The sequence below is a fragment of the Condylostylus longicornis genome, unplaced genomic scaffold, assembly GCF_029603195.1.
Source record: "Condylostylus longicornis isolate FDR11 unplaced genomic scaffold, ASM2960319v2 ptg000130l, whole genome shotgun sequence".
NCBI classification, from domain to species: Eukaryota; Metazoa; Arthropoda; class Insecta; order Diptera; family Dolichopodidae; genus Condylostylus; species Condylostylus longicornis.
Window position 1 is genome coordinate 2045388 of NW_026578098.1, and position 22533 is coordinate 2067920.

Genomic DNA, 22533 nt, shown 5'->3' on the forward strand with positions numbered 1-22533 from the left:
AATTTCATTAATTAGTACAAATGCTTTAATTTTGTAGGTATTTTAATGCAAGAGGATTCTGATTTGGGTGTTATGGTAGTTGCAATGGGATCATCATCGCAATTTGGTACCGCAAATGTAGTACAAGGAGGTGGCATCAACAATCTCCAAAATAGAAACAGCAATCGAGAAAAACAATCATCGCATCGCACTATATATGTTGATGAAACTAGTTTTTTGGAAAATAATATAAAAAAAGGTGTTCAAAATGCTTATAATTTAAAAGTGATCAATAGCAGAATACATTCATCTGATGAGGAAACCCTTAGTTATTCATTAATTACTTTAGTTTTATTAACCTTAATAGTATTTATTATTTTTATCAATTGGTTTAAACGAAGAAGAATATTAAATTTGGGATCTAGTGGAAACACTCAAAATTGTGGTAGTAACACTGGCACATCAAATAACCACCGTAATAGTCGTTCACGTCGATACTCATCATTAAGATCATTGTGGTTTTAAATTTAAATATACGGTATTATTTTTTTTGAAAAAAAAAGAAGTGCAAGAATAACTAATAATAAACATTATATTGGGTTTTAAGAAATTTGTGCTATAATCAGATGTCAAAGATTTTAATTCTGGATTTTGTTTTCTTTTTAAAAGTAAAGGCGTTTTTAAGAAAATGTCATTTAAAATTTCATTGTAATTAAATAATCATATTGTGAACAATGTTATTTATTGGTTTTTTATAATATAAAGAAGTTTAATGAAATTTTAGTTACAAAAACATATCAAGTCAAGAAAATATTAATTTGATTTTTAAAAACTAACATATAAAGCAAATTTTTTAAGATTTTAAGAGCATGTCCCAAAACAATTAACAGTAAGAAAGTTTGTCAAAATTTCCTTGCAATGGTAGCAAGTGTAATCATATTATATTTACTTTTTTTTTTAAAAAATCACAGTATATTAGAAATTAAATTGAAGTTCTGGATTTAATTATAATAGCCATAACATATTTCAATAAAAATTATATTAATTTATAAAAATCTTCATAAGTAAGGACAGAATTAAGAAGTTATTAAAATTATTTTATTTACTTCTGCTTTGTCAAAAACCAATCAAAAAACTAGTATTTTAAAATATTTTCTTTGTTTTTATGTAGTTGTTTTTTAATTAATTTTGTAATCCAAGTAATTTGCAATTTAATTGTAAATGCAACCTAGCTGCCTACTTTTGCAAACGACGTTTCAAATTGAGCGCATAATTATCATTAAATTTGGTAGTGTAACACAATGAAATAAGTCATTTATATGTGCACACATATGTACGTACATACTTTAAAAATTTCTTTTAGCGCAATCAGTATTAATTTAAATTTTTGTAAAATCGTTGCGTTATGTTTTGTCAAATCTTTAACATTTTTAATATATCTTTCGCGATTTCTAACTTATATTTTCTAATTTGCTATGCACATTATAGATCTGTTCAAAATGAAATTCTGCTGTAAATTGTTTACATGTAACATTTTTCTTCTGTAAAAAAGGTTCTCCTATCAACATTTATATCTTGAACAGATTATAATGCATTATAATGCATTATAATGAATCATTCATAACATTAGAATTTACATATGCAAGTATGTATATTTTTCTTACTTCTATTCGACTTAGGACCCAATAAGCAAAAACAAAAGCTTTAGATACATAAATAAATTATAAAAATTGGAAAACTTGATATAATTCAGATAAACAAATAGCATGGTCTTTCATACACAAAGTTTTTGATTTTTCGTAATCTTATTTATGTATTCATAGTCACATGAAAAATACCTGCACGAATATTAATAGTATTGCCACTCACACAAACAGCGTTAAACTCAATTAGCAGAAAAATCGTTTCTGTTGCAAAAAAAATTCTTTAAAAATTAATATTGTTTTAATCATTTAATGTAACGAAAACTGAACATTTTAATACTGAAGGACATGTATGTAGGTACATGTGTTGTTCATAAATTTCATTAAAATTATTATTAAAATTACGCGGTTTGGTATATAAAGTAAACATTTTATATTAAATATTTTACATTTAAGAAATATATGTATATTAGCATCAAAATAAAGTGCAAATATGTGTATGTATTATATATGTATTACATAATTGGAACCGTTTTTAATTTTGTATTGTACGTACTTTGTTTTAGAATCATCCACAAATTTATTCAGTAAATTTTTATGATTCTATTCAAATTGAAAAAGTATCTTTACAAAAAGACGCATCGAAAAAAATTCGATAAGAAGCCAAAAAACTAGAAACAATGCAAGGTAAGAGGTAAGGAGCAAAAAAACTAAAAGCAGATATAAGAGGAATATTACTCTATTTATTAGTTTTACGACATAAAACAACATAAAAATATTTTATTAATGACTGATTTTTAAAAGAACAAGTTCTTTACATCTTTCATATATAAAAAACTGAGGAAAATCTATTGCAACGTTTTCAACTTTCCATGACTTTTTAGCTATCATCTGTAAAAAAAAATCGTAACATGGTGGACATAGGTCTACATCCGAAGTTGTAAATACATAACGTTTTTCTAAAGCAATATAAATAATTTTTCTTCTCTTGTATCGCTCTTTATTAAGCAATTTATCGAGAGTAAATACAAAGGACTCGGTCAAATCATCATCATAAATTACTACGAAGATAAAATAATGGATAAAATAAATTTGTTTTCAAATGTTTGTGTTACCATCAGCAGCCAAAACAATGTCACATTCTTCTATATATTTTTCTAAATTTTCTTCAAATTTTTCTGATTTGAAGTTAAGTTCCAAAACTGCGATATCACATTTAAGGAATCTCTTATTTTTTTCTATATTATTTCTAATTAAGTCTAATATGCCTCCAACATTTATATCTAGAATTAAATTAATCATGTCCTTTTTTATATTTGGAATTAACAAATGGATACCAGTGCAAACAACAGTTTTAGCAAACATAGCGGCTGTAATGCTTGTAAGTCCAACTCCAGAACCTAGTTCCAAAATGTTTTTATTAGAGATATCTCCGCGACAGTGAAAAAGGAAGTCTGCTAGCAATAGTGCACCCCGCCAGACTTGTAAACCAACAAGTTTTAAGACGGTTGACGCAGAATGCTCTAAAAAAAAAATCTTAAAGGTTACATTTCCATTTGTATTAATGAAATTACCTATTGCAATAATTTTTTGTTCCTTTCTTTTTACATCTAAGTCGCCATCTTTATCTAAATCACTCACCTTTTCAGGTGGGGAGAAAAATCTAAATTTTGAAATAACATCTACAATTAACATTTACTGTTTAATAGTATACAACTTCTACACGAAAAACTATCTGCATTTTGCTAATTTTAAACATGATTTTTAAACTTTTACTTACTTCCATTATCAGTTTTGACTGGGTCAAAATCAGTTTCTGCATAAATTTCTGACGAAACTGTCAGCTCCATATTAGCAAAGTAACATTACACAATTAAAGAATTAAAAATATCGTATCGTATCAACATTTCACAAATTGTCATTTACAATTTACAAACGTTCAACATAGGGCTGTCGTTTAATTCCAATCGATTTAAAAATTTGTGTCCTCTGTTTTTCCTTTTGCATTTTGGCTCCCATTTTCTTTTTTCCTCAGTCAAACTCAAAAAAAATATTGATAATTATTCTTGAAAAAATTTTTCAGTTAAAAAATGTAATTTTTGAATAAAAAAAAACTTTTTTTGCAGTATTTAAAAATAAACAAAGCTTTGGCTAACTAAGTTATTTATGCCTTTTTCTTTTTGTAGTGAAGTCAGTTAAAGTGTGAAATAACCAAACCTAGGAAAATTCGTCGTCTGGACGGCAGCAGATGAAATATGTTTGTATAAAGGTTTTTTTAATAGACGATTATATTGCATTTTTGACATTTTAATTGAGTTCGATCGAGTTTGCTGTTGAAAACATGAAAAAAATATTCAAAGTTCCCTCAGTTAAACGCATTGTGCGGCAGTTGGGCGGGTATTTCCTTCTGTTAATTTGATCAACACTTAATTGAGAAGCTTAACTTATAGTAAGAAAATTTGAAGTATTGTGATTTGTGTTTTTATGAAATATAGGAATTTACTCCACTTTTCTGAAAATGGCTCTCTTTTTCGAATATGTCTGCTCCGTATCCAAAGAATCAAACGATAGCGCTCGTTCTACATCTTCATTTAAACATTAAAATATAAAAAATGAGTATTAAATACTGATTTTTAAAAATTCGCCAAAACTAATGTCTTTATATCTAGCAAGTCCCAATGCTCAGAGAGAAACTTGAAAGCACGACCTTATTTTATATGGGTTTTTTAAATCGAAGTGGCTATTTTTTGAGAAGAAATATTAAAATAAATTCACACTTATTATAAAGCAGGTAAAATTTACAAAATATATTTGAAAAATCAAAAAAATATTAATATTTTCATTGATAATTATTTTAAAATTATAAAAAAAGCGGAAAAACAACAAGCACATCCTTCGCCTTCAACGTTTTATATGTTACTAAAAGCATTTCATTATTTTAAATGAACAGCTTTTTTTCTTATAGGGTAAGTTAGCTCCAGATATGTGAAGTAAATTTGGTATCAAGTTGAAAATATAATTAATGAAAGATAATTATTGAATATTTATATAAATAAATAGTAAAGAAAAAATTTGAAGAGGGAATTAGAAAATAATATTTAAAATACAATCAAAAATCATTTTTAAAATACAAATTTTGTACACACTTCTAAATTTTACCTCTATTTGTGAGAAAATTTTTTAAGACTTAATATACCTATTACCTAAGTAAAAAAATATTTAAAAGGTTCTGGAAAAAAACAATAATATATTTTATGACCGGATTCGAATATCTTTTTTATTTTTTTCAACGACTCAAAAACTCTGATTGTAAAATGACAGGTAGTAGGTACTAATGTAAATTTTTGTCAGTTTGCGTTTACTATTAAGACTCATACACAGGCAGGGCCATTTTATAAATAGATTACTCTTGTTTACCTGCTAATAAAATATGCAAGAAGTGCACAACAAAATTTTTGAAGCACTCAATATAACATGTTTTAAATAGTTTTAAAATAATTATTTAAAAAAAAATTATTGGAAGTAGGTACATACATATTTATACTCAGTTAGTTTTTAATAACTTAAAAACTAACTGAAATTATTTGAAACAATTTTATAAGTAACGTATAAATAACAGAAATGAGATAATTCAAATGTGTTGAAATGTCACTACTCACTTACACTACTCAACTTACCTTATTGGGAAATACAAAATGTGCATAAAAAATCATACATCCTTCCTCATTAACATTTGAAACCATACTGAAATATGAATTTGAAATTTTTTTCATTTTTTTTTCCTCCTACCTTTCTTTCTTTTTCGTGCAATAGAATTTAAATGTGAAGGATGTGCTTGTTGTTTTTCCGCTTTTTTTTATAATTTTAAAATAATTATCAATGAAAATATTAATATATTTTTTTGATTTTTCAAATATATTTTGTAAATTTTACCTGCTTTATAATAAGTGTGAATTTATTTTAATATTTCTTCTCAAAAAATAGCCACTTCGATTTAAAAAACCCATATAAAATAAGGTCGTGCTTTCAAGTTTCTCTCTGAGCATTGGGACTTGTAAGATATAAAGACATTATTGGGACTTGTTAGATATAAAGACATTACCAAAACACATAATTGTGTCAAAAAGCTTTTCGTAGGTATTGCCACTAGTGTTATTGGCGTTTTAAATAAGCCTTGGCTTACTAACACAAAGCATTTATTATCAAAGCCAATTTTACACATTCAAATTTTCTGACAGCAAAGTAATTCAGTAAAGAGTACAATATTACATATCACTGGAGGTTTTTGAAAATGCAGTTCTTAAGGTTAGATCTGTAAAGCTTTTAAAGCTTCGTGTCCAAATTAAATGTGTAACTCTAACCTTAAGAATTGCATTTTCAAAAACACCTATTGTTTAGGACATCAAAAATGGGTAAAATTTTTGCTTGGAAGTAGTTGTCAAATCTCAACGGTTTCCAAAATATAGGGATTTTAACGAATTTTCACGAAATTTCTACTTCACAAGCTTTTTTGCTAATAGCTTCCCTTCCGAATAAGATAGAAGCTTGAAGTGGACAGTTTCTAAAAGAGATAAGAAAAGGCTATACATTACTTAATTTTATATTTCATGTACTTTCGGAAAACCAAGTATTTGAACTTTAAAAAAGTAAAATTTTTCCCTTATTTTAATTTTTTAGTTTTCTCTAGCCCGAAAATTTCGTATAAAATTTTTTGAAACTTTGAAATTTTGCTTTGGCTTCAACTTTAATTAATTTCCAACTATATTAGCTGCAGATGCTATATTAGCATTAGATGTTGTAGTTTCCAGTATGTGCAGTGTGTGTAGAAAAAATATTGTAAATTTTTGTAGTTTCGAGTACCGTTTCGTTTTCTGCAAAAGAGGTGATTTTTGCTGTCCAAAAATTCTGTTTTGAAGAATTTTATATGAGTATTTATTTAAATTTTAACATGAATTTTAGTTTTGTTGAATAAAACTAAATTGAAATCATGAGTTCAAGAATCATGAATTTAAATTATTACTATTGCATAATTATTTTGTTTTAATTATCAAAATCAATATACTCACTTACGTTATACCTTATCTTAAGAATCATTGATTTTTCTAGAAAAAAATATTTAATATTAAACTGCCAATATCTAATTAATGTAAACTGCCAATTTGACAATGCTCGGACTTGAGAAAAACTTTACTTGTAGTTTTTGGGTTTACACTGCATTACAATGCATTGCTGCATTATTATAAGAACATTAAACTGCATTATTATAACTACGCTGCGTTATAAAGTAAAGACGCGCCATCCATTTTTCAGAAAAAAAATTTGATAAATGTGGAACTCACATGGTTTCGGCAATCCTTTATTTTATAAATTTATATAGGTTGTGAAAATTCGTTATGCCGCATAAAACTCTATTATCGAAGTAATGTACAAGTAATGAATTATTAAAAAATTGTACGTTATTTTACTACTATACCACACCAAATACAAAATTGGTGTGGTATGATAACTAAGCAAATTTTTACGGAGTACAGCGTGAGATATTGAGGCGCAACAATAATCTTATGCTAATTTTCAGATTTTGTCTAATACACGTAGGTATCCCATCTTCCGTATTTGTGCTGCCTGTCTCTCGAACTCTTATATGAAGACGAAAAAATGTCTGATAGAATGGAACTTGCCTGTTTAAGATTCTTTTGCGATGCTCTTTTTGTTCAGTCATAGCGCCTATAACAGCCATAGCAGGTATCCACAAAATTGCTTATATAACGTCGCATAAGGCTTATTTCGGTCCGCCCGCTATTTTGGAGTCATTTTGGAGGTACGCAATGTTTCTTAGGTTTTGCAAGGTGATTATTCGAATGCTCTAACCGAATTATTGTTGTACTCCGCATCCTAATTTTATTACTCCACAAACTTAATTTTTTGTTCAATAAAGTTTCATTTAAGTGTAAAATTTTACTTTTGCCAAAATTGTTACTTGATAAATAGAACTCTCAGATTGTTTTTTAAAAAAGAATTTAGAAATTCAAAGGTCATATATGCAACGTATACCAATTTAATACTTAAAATTTGAAAAATTAAATGATGGAATAAGGTCCATCATGTTACTTTTTAAAAGAAAAGCTCTAAATAACTGTTTACATATACGACAAAATCTAAGATTAACTTGACGATAAAGTCTAGTTATAGTTCGCAAAGTGCATATATTGAAGTTATCTGATGGCGCTCAAACTTCACATCAAAATTTATATGCCTATTCTGAGATCTGTCTTAATGGTTTTTTCGGGTATAATAGAAAAATGGCATTCCAAGATCCTAAAATTTACCAAATTAAACTTTGGAAGTTACGAATAAATTTTGACTCCAAATTTTCGTAACTTTGGTATTCTGAGATTCCTTTTTAACAAATATTATTAGGAAAGTTCTACAAATAATCACATTCTTCGTGAATAATTCGTAACTACTTAAAGTTTTATCGGTAGCCATTTTCATTTAAATTTCAAAGTAAATAATACAAAGGAGTCAAAAAATTATTAAAATGTAAGTTTGGTTACTGTAATTTATAATAAAATGTGTGTAATTTTTATTGTATACAAAGGGTCTTTGCCTTTCCTCTAACGCCTTTATCGCAATATTTGTTATTCTATGTACGTTGTCAATTGTTGCATATTTTGTTCTTAATTCTCTTAATATCTCAGCAGCAATGAGATCAAAACCTGGGGCCCTATTCGGTTTAAGTGACTTAATTACTTGGCAAAATTCTTTTCATTAAATAGAGACATAGTACTTTCATCTATATCAAAATCTTCTACAAGAGAAACACTGTAATTCAGTTCATTTGAATAAAAAGGTCCTTCCAAGTCACGTCTTTCTGATTTTATCGTCTGGGGTCACCCAGATAAGAGTTGCATCAGCAACTCTTGCCATTTACGTCTAGCTCTTTTTTTTGTAACTATTAACGATCTTACTTGATATAGGATAACATGTCCTTAGGATAATTACTTGATATAGGTTTCAATTCAGAGAATCTTGTATTTTTCAGGCGGCTTTCTGTATCAACTTGATAAAACCCTCCTCATTTAAATCTAGTTGATCTCTAGTTTGCAGTTCAGCATTAAGATTTATACGTCTAACAATATCACGTTTGAAGCCTATCTAATCCGCGGTTTTCTTGACTAAATAAGGGTAAGCTCCGTTTATTAGCTTTTTTTCACTAAGGGCTAATATTACAGCAGAGTGATCGGAATTAAACTAAAATCATCTTCCAAGTTAACAAAACGCAGACGGAGCAGACGCGTGTCTCTCGAACTCTTAACTTTTTTTTAGAAAAATTATGAATTTTGCCTATTTTCATTTCGAGTTTTTTATACGAAAAGTTAACTAAAAATTTTTATACTTCCATGAAGTTTGGAGTTTTTTGAACAACATATCAAAAATTCAAATTTCAACTCAATAAAAATATTAAAATTATAGTTAAAAAACTATAATTTTGATTAAATATATATTCGAGTTTTTTCTGCATTTTTTGTACCGCCATGTCAGACAACATATCTGAGAGAATTTAAAGTAAAAAATGATAATACAGTGAATAAAAAAAAAATTGGTGCTATATTTTTTAGTTTAGAATACGCGACTTAAAATAAAGTTAATAAAAATTTTTTTAGTTTCAAGTTTAGAATTCAAGTTTGTAATAACTGATTTTAAATTTTATAATTACGATAGTGCTTTAAAATTTTATAATTATTATAAAGATGCATCGTTTCAAGTTGTCCCCTATATAAAAACAAACATAATAAAAATATTATAAAGAAATTTGCATAAGTTTTTAAGTTACAAAGGTTGGTATGGGTCCTGGTCAGTCTCACATTATCCTAACATGCGAAGCTGAAAATGCTGGGAAATTCCCTCTAAAAACATCAGCTCTGCCCACAAATCCGACTCTCACCTCCCAGAAGGTAGGTAACATAATTATCTGCCGGGTGTCTCCTGGGCAACTTAGTTAGTAAGACTGATGAGAGCGGGTGAAAGCGAGTACTCGGCGCTTAATCCGGGTTTCGTTGGTTAGGAAGCGCGCGGGCGGTAAATCCAGAAGCGTCTGACCAAGAATAGGCGGCTCCCTGGCCTGCGTCTGATCCCTGAGGGACGGCCGTTTTTGAATCCTGGCAGTAGGTATAAAATGTAAAATTTAATCATTTGTGCAATGGACAAAACAAAAGGATTTAGTACCCCAGGTGGTAATTCAACTACGTTGGAGTGGGCTCTACTGATTCTGGGGAGAGCCATTTATTGCATTTGATTGATCCGTTCAGGAGGAACGCGAAAACCCGGCGTTCATTTAAGAAAAGAATAAAAATATAGAAGGTGGACTACCGAACATTCAAGCTCCACAGACCAATAAGAATATAAACATGAGTAAAGCTCAAGCCAAAAAAAGTTATGATCAGAATGCTGACATACATAAAAGGATTAGCCAACTAGAACAGCTCTGTGTGGCTTTGAAAAACGAGGTTCTTCAACTGAGAGCTGAGAATGAGAAGCTAAAGAAAGAGAAACATGTGTAAATTACAAACAATGGGCCTAATGATAGTAGTCATAATGAAGAAGACGCTGCAGCACAAATAATGCAGGTAAGGGCAGTCTTGGACGCCTACTCAACAGATGAGGAAGAACTCGCCAGAGAAACAGATTGGATCCTAAAGCAAAAGAGGTGCATTAGGAAAAGAAAAGCGGAATCATCTCCGGAAGTGGTTTAGGTGACGATCAACCCTGAAAAAGCGGATGCTCCTGATTCTAAAAGTCGAGGCGATGTCACGAAAAACTCTAGGCCGCCTCCAGTAGTCATAAGTAATGCGGTTTACTATAATCAAATAGAGTCAACATTAAAAAATAAGGGCATCAATTATAAGGTTAAAATGATGAATAACAATCAATTTAAGCTTATTGTAATTCCCGAAATAAATTACACGAATCTTACCGGGGCCATGAATGGATCTGGACTAGAATGGCATACCTATGAAAACAAGCAGGCCAGACCAATAAAAGTCATGGTAAGAAATCTTAACTCCAGTTGAAAACCGGAAAATATAAAAGAAGACTTAAGCTCTAGGGGCTACAAGATCTTAGATGTAACCAATATTTTTTAATACCAATTAAAAAAATAAAAGAAAATGGGAAAAACATTATGGTGCCTTTACCGCAGTTTATGTTAACATTCTCAAATGACGAGGAGATGAAAAAAATTTATGAAATCGATCACATAAACAAGATGAAAGTTAGGATAAAGGCACTTCGAAAGGATAGGACCATTCCGCATTGTAAAAGTTGTCAAAGGTATGGCCATACACAAAAATTTTGCCAGAGAGAATCAAATTGTGTTAAATGTGCAAGCAGGCACTTAACATCAGATTGTAGTAAGCTAAAGAGTACTGCAGCAAAGTGTTCCAATTGCTTGAAGGCCCAAACAGCAAACTATAGGGGATGCCTTGTAGCTAAGGAACTGCAAAAACGTAGAAATAAGAACAGCAACAACAACTTGAAGAAGAATTCTGACCGCCCACCGAGGCAATTCACCTCGACAATAGTCTCAAAGGATGTAACATACAAAGTCGTTCTCCAAACGAAAACTGATGACGGTGGCACGAACAATAAAGCAAGAGCCAGTGACATGAATGTTTTGTATAAAATGCAAAATATGATGCAGAACATGCTAGATATGATGGACAAAATCTCTCGGAGATTGACCTTTTTAGAGAGCGAAGAGAAAAAATCGAATATCAAAAGACCTGGTAAATGATGGCATGAGGTAATTTTAAAATAGCAACATGGAATTTCAATGGTATTGCTTGAAGTTTTTCTACATACACAGAATATAGACATGTACCTCGTAACTGAAACACATATGACCTTAAGAAACAGGATTCGGTTTCTTAAGTGCATTGCGACCGAGCAAATGAAGGCGGTTCAGATCACTTCGAAGAAGCAAAAATTTAGAGTGGCTGCATTATATTGTCATTCCAGATTTAAAATTACGGCAGAAATTTTTCAAAACGTTCTGACAAACCTAGGCGATAGATTTATATTGGGGGATGACTTTAACGCCAAGCAAACTGATTGAGGTTCAAGGCATACTTCAACTAAAGGAAGAGAACTTAGGGCAGCAATTCCCAGCGCGGGGTGCCTTTTTCACTCTACTGCGAAGCCAACGTATTGGCCAACCGATGTTAATAAGTGTCCAGATTTAATATATTTCTTCATAACAAAACGGATTGCGAAAAATTTCATCGAGGTACATGATAGCTATGATCTTAACTCCGATCATTCGGTGGTTATTCTTGAACTTAAGGAAAATATAGTAATGAAAAAAGCGAAACCTGCTGTGATAAATGGAACTACAGATTGGTCAAGATTTCGCTTAGAGATTGAACGAAAAATAGATCTAAGGAAAAGAATAAGAACGACCCAGCACATAGATGAGGAGGCCGAAAACTTCACCAAAATTATTCAAAATGCGGCTTGGAGTAGTTCGAAAATTAATGCTATTAGCAAGGCAGGCATTAACTATCCCCCACATATACTAGCAGGCGGCGAGAAAGAGGTGGCAGCAAACGCGTGATCCTACTGATAAAACCAGATATAATCGTGAATCGCAGCAACTAAGACGCTGTATTAGAAAATACAAAGTTGCCAATTATGTTCAAAATTTGACGGCATGTGAGAAAACCAATTACTCACTGCGGAGGAAAACAAAGAAAATGAAGCAACCTATCAAACATCTCGCTCCTATTAAAAACAAAGAAGGAACGTGGGCAAAAACTGACGAGAACAAGGCAAATGCGTTTGCGGATCATTTGGCCGATATATTCTGGCCGCATATTCCAATTGTCAAGGAAAGAGATGTTATAGAAGAAATCAGGACTCTTAAACCTAAACAGGCCCCAGGATTTGACCTAATAACGGCCGATATTTTGAAAGAATTACCAAAAAGGGGTATAACGATGCTTACGCGCCTGATAAATGCGTGTATAAGGTTTAATTACGTGCCTGAAATTTGGAAAGTTGCAGAGATAGTCATGCTGGACAAATATGGCAAACCTATAGACAGGCCGACTTCTTATAGACCAATCTCATTGTTGCCGATGATTTCAAAACTGGTAGAGAAATTTTTATTGAGAAGACTTCAGCCTATAATTGTATTTCACTAGTAGGAAAATTGACAATTCATTTTCGGTTCGGATAAATGACGTCCTCATTCTGTCCGCAAACATGGCGAAGTATTTGGGAAAGACGTTAAACGCAAAGCTCAGATGGAAGGAGCACATAAAGAAAAAGAGATCTCAACTCGAGGAGGAATACAGAAAGTTTGAATGGCTTTTGGGAAGGCGCTCTAAGTTGACAATATACAACAGAGTTTTGATATATAATCAAATATTTAAGCCTGTCTGAGCTTACGGTATTTAGTTATGGGGCTGCGCTGCGCAGGCTCATATCCAATCTATTCAAAGATTTCAAAATAGAGTATTACGGGACATTGTAAACGCTCTTGGTATGTCCGTAATGCCGATATACACAGGGATCTCACGATCCCAGACGAAATTAAAACCCGAGCAACCAATCTTAAAATGCGTTTATCCAATCATGTCAACATCGAGGCGGCTCGATTGGTTGACAATCAGAACTTTGTTAAGAGACATAAACGTACGAGACCTCTCGAGCCAGATCAAAAGCTTCTAAATAATCAAAAAGGTTAGAGCAAATTTAATTGTTAGTCGTTTCCGACTAATTTTATAATTTATTTTGAGGAGGGTGTTTTTTAGTGGATTAAAGTTCCACACTACTGCTTTTCGATATTTTTCACCCTTCCTCTCAATAATAAAAAAAAAAAAAATTACTGATTTTGTAGTTTGGGTAGCGAATTAACCTTGCTAACAATGTTAAAATATTTCCTAATAAAACTAAAATCACATATGTACATATGTATATGTATACCTAAAAAGAATCATATGAACGTTTAATATACTTATGTAAAAAGAATTCATATATGCAATAATTTTTATGAATAATGCTTTAAAATATAGATATGTATATATCTGATTACATCAGAAGTATTCATTTTGGCAGATATATCATACAAAATTAGAAAACACCTTAATATCAAATGTACATTTTCTGAAAAGAAAATTTGAAAAGAAAATTTTCAGTTTATTTTAGTGGAACTAAATACTTCTAAAAAAAATAATTGTATTATTCTTTTTTCTCCTGTAATGTAGCATTTATTGAAATCTTAAAAAATGAACAGAACGTGGATTTCAAAAATTTAAAAGTTGATCTTGTGGGAGATTTATGGTGTTAAACAGGGCCCCCTACAGATCCCATAAGAATATGTGCAAATTCGTCAGCTGTGAACTGTCACTCTTTCTTAGGGTGCAGGCTCTATATTTTTGTCAGCCGAAGAATTTTGAAGGTTTTGCAGAATCTGAGAAAACTTTATAGTTTTTGTATGCAAAGCTTCAAATAAGAAAAATAGATGATGTTCTCATTTTCTCAATGTTTAAAGTTTTTTCAAGTTTTGTAAAGTGAAATTTAGTGCTTTAAAATCTTAAAGTTTTCAAAACATATGTTTTTCTTTGTTATATAAGATTTTATTTTTACAAAAAAAAAATTTTTCATAATTTGTTTTACAAAACTTAAAAATAAAATAAACTAAACGGATTCACAAATGGTTTCTCAATTTCCAAGTTTTGCACTTTATAATCCAAAATCAAAATTTTCGATTTTTTGTATAACCGAAGAAATATTTCTTTGTGTTAGATAAATATTTTAAAATTTGGCGTTCATCACCTATTTATTAAGTTTTTAAAAGTTTTGAACTTTTCCGTATGTTTTTTTTTTATTCAATTTTTTTGTTTTTGCGAGAAATACGTGTCTCATTGTTTTGTCCTCTTAAAGTTTTTTCAAGTTTCATACCAGACAGGTCTATTTTTAACAAAGTGTTAAAATTGACAGTCGATAAAACAAGGATACAATTACCCCATTTCAAACAACTTCATTTTTTAGCTACAAATTTTGGGGCAGAACTTTCGCAAAATTTAAATTAAGAATCGGAATTTAAAACTGTAAACATGAACTTTTTTTAGCAGAATCTAAAAATGACAATTCAGCCAGTTTATGCTTCATACATCCATTTTCGCGTTTGGTTTGTGTTTTGCTTTGTTTCATTTGCGGCCGATAGTTGCCGCTGCATTTTAAATTTGAAGAAATTAATTGTCAATTACGAATTGTGAGCTGCGTAAACATATGTAATACATTATGTAGTTTTTTTATAAAAAATTGAAATAGTACTGTTTTGATATGATAAGAAATAATATTGCAGATTACGAGGATAGTTACCCAAGACTAGCTCCTAGTCCAACTACAGTAGTAGAACAAGTATATAGCTATATACATATACATATATATAAATATATTTAAAAGGATATTTGTTTTATTAGACTTCTACCAAACTACAATCTGCTGTGCCCGAACTATCTTTAATATTTACAAACGATGAAAAAATTTTAACTCCAAGTCTGAGTACAGTAAAACAAAATAAGTGCATTTATTCTTCCGGCTTTAATGTGACGATCCCATCGAAAGCGTCTGTTCCAGAACTCTCTGTTCTACAAAGCAATCAGAAATCTAATGAACATTTTGGTTTACATGACGATTTTACTTTAAAATGCGTTTCAAATAGGAACAGTGGACAGTGCTCTTTACCTACCGACACGTTTTCAGTGTTCAAAAAAGAATTTGATAAGAAAATAGCTTCGAATTTGATAAAAACAACAGAAAATTTAAATTCTGCTAAACATAGTATGCCGATCCAATTTACTGAATGTGATAAAAATTCTTCAAATTGTGAAACTACAGAAATTAAAAAGAAAAATGAAATAGACATTCAAAATAAAATAAACATTGGTGCGAGTAAGTTAAACGCTGAAGTTGGCACAGAAAAATTACATCATTGCAACTGTTCTACTTCGGAAAATATGTCTGCGAGGATTACTGAACTGGCGGATGAAATTAAAAACATGTCTGTAGATATAAAACAAATACAGTATGATTTTAGAAGTTTTGAAAAGAATATAAAAGATGATTTACCGAAAATTCTCACTGAAATAATTTCTAAGCAATTTTTCTTAATTAGGGATGATATTAATCCCTTGCAAAGGGAAGAGAAAGAATTTGATACAAGTCTGACGAAAACTATTTCTCCGGAAAGAGAATTTCATATGAAAGATAACATTCGCTTTAAAAGCAAAATTTATGAAAAGTCGCCAAAACCAAAAATTTTTGAAAGATCAGCAGATGAGGATTTATTAACTGATGTAAAGTATGTATTAAATGAATTTAAAACAATAATGCATTATAAAGATTTTTAAATATTTTTATATTCGTAGCGCGTTCTTGGTAGCTAAGAAAACTAATTTAAATGAGAATTCCAAAAAAGTTTTCGCACATAATTTATTAGAAACTCTTCCAGAAAATTCTCCTTTAATAATACCTTCTGATAGAAGTTTAGTAATGCAAAAGCTGGCCGAAAAATATTTACCACAAAATTATTGCAAAAATTTTATATTAAACTTAAATGCAGAGAAGTCAGATCAAAAATATCTTAATGAATTATCTTTTGGGTCTTACGATTATATGAGGAAATATAATCTGGTACTGGATAGTCAAAGTGATAACATGGAAACGGAATGTAAGAAAGGCAAGGATTTTCTTCGTGAAAATTTCCTATTCCTTAAACACACGGAAAAGGAACCGAAATTTTCGTAAAATTTGCAAAAATCTTGTAGTTTTACAATATTAAACTTTTAAATATCTGTATATGTATTTACCTACAATATAATTACGAAATGGAGTTAAAAGTAATTACTTAATAAACGAAAAAATTTTTGTAAATTTGCATGCAAAGTAGTACATTTCAAGAATCTTTTAAAGGCACTTTTACCAAGTTTTTCAATTTTAATTAAAAATGTTACAAAAAATGAGCTCATTATTTTATCTGATTTTTAAAGCCGTTTTTTTTAATTTTATTATTTGGAGAGCAAGCAGCTATATATGTACATAAGTATGTGTACTAGTACCTAAAAGTGTATTTCAGAATTTCGAGTATAATTCAGCAGGGTTTAGTACCTGTCCTAATTTAAAATTTTGTCACTTTTATGATTGAAAGGTTTAATTCAATTCCTTCTTATAAAATGTTTCATTCTTAAAACTATAAGTAAAGCGCAAATGTAAAACCGCAAGCTTCGAAAATAAACAGCTTTTGTACTGTGTCTGAAAAAGTTTTTACATACATTGTTACGCATTCCGAATTGTATAAAATACGTTATTTTAAGCTCATGCATATCAATATAGACACTAATTTACTACATACTCAACTACACTGCTTTACAGTTTTTCACTTTGCGATATTTCATATTACGGCAGAAAAAAAATTTTGTATGGTTACACTTTGCGACGTAAAAATTTCCCATAAGTTCAAAAGTTGTATCATCCAAATCTGCTTGCCACACAAAATTTTCATTCGACAGAGTTGAATGCCCATTCGCCTAAAATTTAGGTGAATTCGCTAATCATAGTATCAAAAATTTCATTCGCTCTCCCGATCATAATAAGGGCCTTAATTTTTGGTATTAATAAATAAATTTATGAACAACTTAAAAATGCTTTGATTTCGAATTGTAATGTTATCTTTAATATTTTGGAATTGTGACGTTGTGATTGCAACGAATTTTTTGGAAACCAATTATCGCCGCAAAACGAGGTGTTGCTGTATTATCATGTTATGTAATATGTATTAACATAATATGTATGTAGTTGAAGTGGAAAAATATCGATGGTATTATCGATAGTTTTGAACCATCGATATTTTACTTTGCCAATATGATTATGTACTCATTTTTCCAATTGGATTTTTGCCTTTTTCCTCAAAATATCGACTGAACGTCTCCCTTTCAAAAACAAACTGAATCAATTTTGTATGCATTTTAGAACGAAACGAGATACGCAATACCAAATAATTCTTCTCATTAGAAAATTACATTATACAAGTATATGATACTTACTTCTTACTTTCCGAGTAAAATATCGAGATAGACTATCAGGCCCTTAAAGAATTTTGAAAAATAAACATAAGCAAGTATCGTTTTGAAGTTCGTCCATCTATCAATGTAGTTTGTATAATCAACTACGTTACAACAAAGTTAAAACAATCATTGAAACCTGGATAATGAAAAAACAGAATTTTATTTTCATATAAAAGTAAAAATAATAGGAATATTAAAGTAGTGGCCAGAGGCCTGCACTGGTTATAAATAGGTTATCATATCCAATATTAAAAACCAAGGCTACAAAATAATAGACGCAGTTAGTATCATGAAAACAGAGATTTAAATTTCAAAAGGTGAACTGATAACTTTAAAAATACAACTGCCCCCCTTCATGTTCAAATAGGACCAATTCCGAAAACAGGAAATATAATACTACAATGCAAGAAATGTCGGAGTTTTAATCGCAAGGAATTCGAGATGTGGGAAGGGTGGCGAAAATCATGTTACTGCAAACTACTCCATTCGGAGAAGATCAAATCCAAAATGTGCAGACTGTGGGGGAATCATTCAGTAAATTATCGGGAGTGCCTTCTCGCTAGTTAACTTTAAAAAAGAAGACACATGTCGGCCCAGGCTGGTGGACGTTCTGCTGCAAATGATGCAGAGAAAAGGATTTCTTTGTGATGCTACTGGTGGTAACAATACACCACATCAAAACCAAAATAGTGTAATAGCACCTGGAGTTATATATGTAAGTATGCCCAAACTGCACATGTAAATTTTTCAAATAATATAGATAATAATAAATTCATAAAATTATATTAAAAAAACTTGATGAACTTGAATTAGAATTTTGAACTAGAACGCGAACGGACTTTTAAACCACGTTCTAGAATTAGAAGTGTTTCTACATAATGAATATATAAACATTAATATTTGAGACTTACATACATATCTTGCTAAAGAGAGTTTCGTTCATTCAATCCATACTGAAAATAAAGCTAGAGAAGGCGCATCAATCATAATCAAAAGTAACATCAAACACAATGTACATACAAAAATAGAAAAAGATACTATGCAAGTTACATCTAATAGAAAAAATATGAACAACAAAGAGTATAAGATATCATCCATTTATTACCCACAAAAACATAGCTTATATGTAGCCGATTAGAAAATACTTCTTGAGAGCATAGGGAGGAACTTTGTAATAGTTGGACACTTTAAAGCCAACTGGTGCTCGAACTCCACATCAACAGTTACTGGTGCTCGAAAATTAGCACGCCCAAGGCGAGAGCGTTGTTACAGCTGCTAGTCAATTAAAATGTAAATTCTTGTAAAGAAGAAAAACAACTTATTGGCCGAGTGATGCCAACAGGACACCTGACTGGTTGATTTCTTCATTGCGAAGGGGCTTAGCTTGTAAGTGAAATGATCATATTTAGAAATGAACCATTAGTAGTTTCCAACAAGACTACAAACTGGTGTGGATTTCCAAAAGGACTTGGTTGCAGTATTAATCTAAATACTCCAATGACAACAGTTGCAACAGCAGAAACTAGCAAAAAGTGGCAAATGTCTCCGTCTGATGGAACTGTATTAGTAGTCAATCGATTAAGCTACCAGCTGAAGAAACTACTGAAGGAAGCTAAAAACAAATCTATTCAAAATAAAGTTCGTAATATATCGGAGGAGATAATTTATGGAAAATCACTAAAAATATAAAGAAATACAAAATATAAAGAAAACCGAAAATACAGGTCCCTCCGTTAATCAAACACGATGGTTCATGGGCTGTTACTGATACTGAAAAAACTTCTTGCTTTGCAAATCATCTAGAAAATACTTTCAAATCCCTCTCCCGTCAGACTTATTTTGAAAGTATCCAAATTGTGATAATATACCTATTAATAGAATGACAATGAAGGAACTAGCAATTGAAATCTCTAAAATAAAATACAAGAAGGCTCCTGGTACTGGTATGATCATTGGTATAGTACTAAAAGTGTGGCGGTTATTGCCAAAAAAAAAGTTACTATATCTATTTAATTCAGTATTAAGATTGCAATACTTCCCAGAAGAATTGGAAGTTTCGGGGCGCTTATGGCACCTAAGCCGCGAAAACCTTTAAATAACATGAAGTTTTATCGATCAATATTCCTCCTGCCTATAATTTCTAAGTTACTAGACAGATTACTATTAGCCCGCATGATGTCAACAGTAGAAGAAAAACGTCTTGTACCAGACATCAGTTTGGGTTCAGAAGCAACCACTCAACCGTTGACCATAGAATCAGAATGCCACCGAAAACGTGCTAGAGATAAAAGAGATATACTCAACTGTATTCTTGGACGTTGCTCAGGCATTAAATAAGAAGATAAGAAAATAAGAAAATAAAATTTGTGTAATCCTAGAGTCCTACTTAAAAACCCAGGGTAGTGTGCTGAGTCCTGTCCTGTACTTGTTGTACACCAGAGATAATACCAGAGATACAGCACAGCCTAATCTGGCCCGGGGGAGAGCGGTGACGGAGAGCAATAAGGGAGAGAAAGTGCAAAAAGTGCTAGATGATATAGTTATACGGATGAAAATGTAGAGAATATTGGTAAATCCAGATAAATTACTGCACGTCAACTTTACAAACCGTATCATTAATTACATACATATATATCTGTTACGACGAACGGCTATCTTGTACCGTTTGTAAATTAAATTACAAACGGTAATTAAATTACAAATAAGAAAGCCACATTGGCTGTTGGCAGACTCTCAGAAGTCACTCTACACAATAAATTTTTAATTGTATATTGTAATAGACTAGTTATTTAAACTGTTCAGAACAGAGTGCTGCGTAGTATTGTAAGAGCACTCTGGTATGTTAGAAACGCCACTATCCACTAAGACCTGAATATGAGCACAGTGGCTGAGGAAATTAAGAAATCCACTATCAAACATATCAACAGAATAGAAAATCATCAAAATGCTGAAATGCGTGGGGTTAAAAATATCAAAATCCTTGGCCGTCTAAAAAGAGAAGACCCATTGTACTGTACTAAAAATTGAAATTGAATTTGGGGTTCAGTAAGTGGACCGTCCTCCCCCATAAACTCCTTTAATGTACAAGACATGTTAATATTTTTGTATTTGTGTCTATTGAATAAGCTGAGCGGTAAAATAATTTATTTGTTGTTTAAAATTTAATTTTAATTTAAATTTAGTGAAATATTACATTAATTAATTGTGTTATTAAATAAAAAGAAGATATATAATGTATATTAATTAAATTTTTTTAAAATAAAGTATATTAATTAAGTTTTTAAAATTTAGTCTAAAAGCAAAGGTGCTTTTAAAAAAATTATACCAAAGTTTATTTAAAAAAAATTGACTAAAAAATCGGTAAGATTTGACTAAAAAAAGACAAAAAAATCGGTAAGATTTAGTGCATTTTTTAAAGTTGTTACATAAAGTTAATAATATACTAGTCGTGTGTGCTTGCATTGCAAGCCTTGCAAGTATGATGCCTGTAGTTTTGAAATTGTGTTCCATTCTGTGGCTGAGATATTTTAAGTTTACTTTATTTCTTCAAAAACACACCCATAATATACATATAGATATGTTTTTTCCTGATAAATAATAAGATAAAACTTAAAACTTAAAATAAAAAAGTTCTGAGAAATAATTACCCAAAAATACATAATTAAACAAATAATTAGTTCCTTTGAAATCTAATACCTTTTGAGTAATTTATTTTAAAACTTCACTTTGAGTTATGTCGCATAAAATCGTAAAATACCTTCTACAATAAACACTTTTAGCCATAAATTATTGTTAATTATAAACTACAATTCATGCACGTATGTATTTGGAGTTTATAATACATGCGAATAAAACGCGTGACTGTAGAATGAGTTAACACCAATACTAACGTATATAGGGTAATACGTATTGCATACGATTTCTATGCAAAAAGTCTCAGGTTCGAACCCTGCAAAATGCGATTTGCCAGATCAACTTTTTTTATTGATAATTTTATTTTTTTTTAAAATAAAATTAAAAAACCTTCACCCTTACCAAATCAATATCAGCGAGTTTCCGTTCTAAAACTTTTACCCTACTTGTAAAAAGTTTAATGCAATAGAATAACATTTTCTTATAAAATTTTACCCTAAAAATATATTGCCAAGGAGTTTAATGTAAACTTATGTTTTGCTTTCTAATACATGTTGCAACAGATCCCGAGAAGAATGCACAACTAAATTCATATGTACACACTTATTATAAAACAATGTAGATTTTATTAAAACAATTTTCTTAAGAAAGTTTTCATTTTTTGTTATAACTCACACTTCCAAAAATGAATTTATATACAATATTAATACTTCCAAAAGTAAGTAAAAAATTACCCCTACAGGATGTAAAACCATTTTGTAAAAAACGGTTACAAAACATCTTGGGAGGGGGGTGAAGGGGGAGGGCGGGTATAATCTTGCTTTTTCTGGGACCCTAGAGGCAAAACTCTATCTAATGCCTTTTGTCCCATGTCTCTAGCCTTTCTAGAAGTACCCGTACTTTTTACCACCTGAGAAGTAGCTATATATATATAATGTAAAATATGATGGTTTTTGATGAGTTATACGATATATGAATAAAATGTAGAATTATTAAGGGAAATTCAAGGTACTGCGTAGCCTAGTGGTTAGCGTGGTAGTCTCATAGCCAGAAGGTTATTGGATCAATGCTTGCCTGGATTGTTGTATTTTTCTTTTTTTGGATTATTTTAAAAATTTTTTTTTTTATTTTGTTTAAATTTTGTGTTT

At 30.5% G+C, this 22533-nt stretch overlaps 3 protein-coding genes across 5 annotated transcripts in view; 2 read left to right on the plus strand and 1 right to left on the minus strand.

Moving 5' to 3' along the window:
• Window positions 1-789, plus strand: part of LOC129614958 (membrane-bound transcription factor site-1 protease) — a 67166-nt gene extending 66377 nt beyond the window's left edge. For 2 of the 3 annotated variants that reach the window (XM_055529942.1, XM_055529943.1), the window contains one exon: window positions 38-789. In XM_055529942.1, coding sequence (XP_055385917.1) covers window positions 38-504 — 467 coding nt within the window. In that variant the 3' untranslated portion in view covers window positions 505-789. The remainder of the gene's footprint in view (window positions 1-37) is intronic. The other variant, XM_055529944.1, reaches the window with a different exon arrangement.
• A 1556-nt stretch (window positions 790-2345) lies between these two features.
• LOC129614955 (methyltransferase-like protein 22) lies at window positions 2346-3559 on the minus strand. The gene is made up of 5 exons (XM_055529939.1): window positions 3403-3559; window positions 3197-3304; window positions 2960-3145; window positions 2738-2905; window positions 2346-2683 (listed from the first exon to the last, which is right to left on the minus strand). The coding sequence occupies exons 1-5, from the start codon at window positions 3470-3472 to the stop codon at window positions 2406-2408; spliced, it is 810 nt and encodes a 269-aa protein (XP_055385914.1). The 5' UTR covers window positions 3473-3559; the 3' UTR covers window positions 2346-2405.
• Window positions 3560-14898: 11339 nt separating this feature from the next.
• Window positions 14899-16481, plus strand: LOC129614950 (uncharacterized). Its single transcript, XM_055529934.1, has 3 exons — window positions 14899-15047; window positions 15110-15990; window positions 16058-16481. The coding sequence occupies exons 1-3, from the start codon at window positions 14970-14972 to the stop codon at window positions 16434-16436; spliced, it is 1338 nt and encodes a 445-aa protein (XP_055385909.1). The 5' UTR covers window positions 14899-14969; the 3' UTR covers window positions 16437-16481.
• Window positions 16482-22533: the final 6052 nt, after the last annotated feature.

Excerpts from the sequence above, each read along its gene's own strand:
- LOC129614955 (XM_055529939.1), bottom strand. The coding sequence starts at position 3,472 with ATGGAGCTGACAGTTTCGTCAGAAATTTATGCAGAAACTGATTTTGAC. Across the intron at positions 3,146-3,196 it reads ACAAAAAATTATTGCAATAG|AGCATTCTGCGTCAACCGTC; the intron begins GTAATTTCATTA and ends TTTTTTTTTTAG. Across the intron at positions 2,684-2,737 it reads CATTGTTTTGGCTGCTGATG|TAATTTATGATGATGATTTG; the intron begins GTAACACAAACA and ends TTATCTTCGTAG.
- LOC129614950 (XM_055529934.1), top strand. The coding sequence starts at position 14,970 with ATGATAAGAAATAATATTGCAGATTACGAGGATAGTTACCCAAGACTA. Across the intron at positions 15,048-15,109 it reads CAACTACAGTAGTAGAACAA|ACTTCTACCAAACTACAATC; the intron begins GTATATAGCTAT and ends TTGTTTTATTAG. Across the intron at positions 15,991-16,057 it reads GATTTATTAACTGATGTAAA|CGCGTTCTTGGTAGCTAAGA; the intron begins GTATGTATTAAA and ends TTATATTCGTAG.